The following is a 1,672-nucleotide window of genomic DNA, read 5'->3' as shown; positions in this document are numbered from 1 at the left end:
TAGACAAAATACTATTTTCTTTCTTCTTCTTTTCATTAAAGTCCCAACTTTTCACTATTTTCTTCCTTGGACCCAAAAAAAAAAAAATTACAAACTAACCCAAAACTCAGAATTTCTTTTCTTTTTGGGGGTTCTGTTTCTGTCCCAACTTTTCACTTTTTCAGAGAGCTACTTCAGCCTGCAACGACACGTTAAACTCCACTTGTTCAACCTCCCACCTCACCTTAGCTACAACTCCATCGTGCGCTGGCTCGTACTCCTACTCTCACCTCACCAACAAAATCTCTTCCATATTAGAATTTTTCAAATATAAACAAACAAAATTCTTAATCAAGAATTTTTATTTTTTTAATTAAAAAAAAAAAAAACCCACCTCAAGTTTCTGAACCAGTTCTTTTGCGTTGGGAGAAGAGACGATTATGTGACGTTGAGAAGGCTTTATGAACCCATCATCAACTGCTTTGTCTATGAAGGTGAGGAGATAGTTGTAGTAGCCGTCAACATTAAGCAGCCCCACCTGTAGATTTGTATTTAATTTTTATATATAAATATTGAATATTGAGTTTTTTCTGTTAAAAAAATAAAAATAGCTTCTATTTTAATGGGTACTTTGGTTTCGATTTTGTTGCTTACAGGCTTGTCATGGATACCAAGCTGAGCCCATGTGATCACCTCTAATAACTCTTCTAAAGTCCCATACCCACCTGAAAATAAGAAACAGATCTTACTAATAGAAAACTTAATTTGAGAATTGAGAATTGAGAATGAAGTGGTTTATATAAGTTTAGATTTGGGGGAGAAGAATGACCTGGTAAGGCAATAAAGCAATCAGAATGGCGAGCCATCTCAGCTTTTCTTTGATGCATGTCGGCTACTGCTCTTACTTCCCCAACTGTTTCTCCAGTAATCTAAATGATACAAGATGTAAATTGTAAACCCAGATGATGTAGATTAATTTGTAAGAGAAAACCCAGATTAGATATTACAAACCTCTTTGGACATAAGTGTTTTGGGGATGATCCTGATAATAAATGAGAACAATGGAACAAATTAAAAATAATAATAATTAACAAACCCATTAATAATTATATAAAAGCAAAGATGAGAAGAGTAGGTTTATTTACCCAAGAACATGCCCTCCACCATCATGAACTTCCTGAGAAACCAAACCCATTAACCCAACACTTCCACCCCCATAAACAAGATCCAACCTTCTCGAAACCTTTATAAGAAAAAAAAAAAAAAATCAAACAAACAAAACTAAACACCATAGTTATACGAGTCACCAATCACTCAAAAAGTCGAAAATGATTGAATGGGATTTTACCAACTCTTTGCCTAATTCAATAGCAGCATCTCTGTAGCAATCTCTTTTCCCGGTACTGCTCCCACAAAACACACAAACCCTCTTAAACCTCGACTTCACTACTTTCTCCTCCATATTTTTCTTTCTAAATGTTTGATGTTCAGTTCTTTAACAACTCTACTCTCTCTCTCTCTCTCTCTCTCCCTTTCTGTCTTCAGATTTGAACTATAGTGAATTAGAACTAGAGCCAATATATAGACCAGATTTAGAGATGAAGACAAAAAGTTAAGCACAGAGAGGGTTCTTCTCCACGTAAATGAGTTGTAGTCCCTCTCACTCTCTCACTCATCCCTCTCTACCTCTCTA

At 35.3% G+C, this 1,672-nt stretch overlaps 1 protein-coding gene across 2 annotated transcripts; it reads right to left on the bottom strand.

Moving 5' to 3' along the window:
* LOC147407631 (cytokinin riboside 5'-monophosphate phosphoribohydrolase LOG5-like) lies at window positions 1–1,672 on the bottom strand. 2 transcript variants are annotated; one of them, XM_086436288.1, is made up of 7 exons: window positions 1,328–1,672; window positions 1,125–1,222; window positions 991–1,021; window positions 809–908; window positions 610–704; window positions 374–517; window positions 1–259 (listed from the first exon to the last, which is right to left on the bottom strand). In XM_086436288.1, exons 1-7 carry the CDS (start codon window positions 1,439–1,441, stop codon window positions 161–163), a joined length of 681 nt encoding a protein of 226 aa, XP_086292414.1. In that variant the 5' UTR covers window positions 1,442–1,672; the 3' UTR covers window positions 1–160. The 2 variants fall into 2 exon arrangements, with proteins under 2 accessions (XP_086292414.1, XP_086292415.1); XM_086436289.1 differs by having other exon boundaries at window positions 634–704; window positions 1,328–1,667.

The sequence above is a fragment of the Akebia trifoliata genome, chromosome 3 (assembly GCF_017979445.1).
Source record: "Akebia trifoliata isolate Shusen 1 chromosome 3, ASM1797944v1, whole genome shotgun sequence".
Classification (NCBI taxonomy): Eukaryota; Viridiplantae; Streptophyta; class Magnoliopsida; order Ranunculales; family Lardizabalaceae; genus Akebia; species Akebia trifoliata.
The sequence above is the reverse complement of the archived record's forward strand: the minus strand, read 5'-3'. Positions and strand labels throughout refer to the sequence as shown.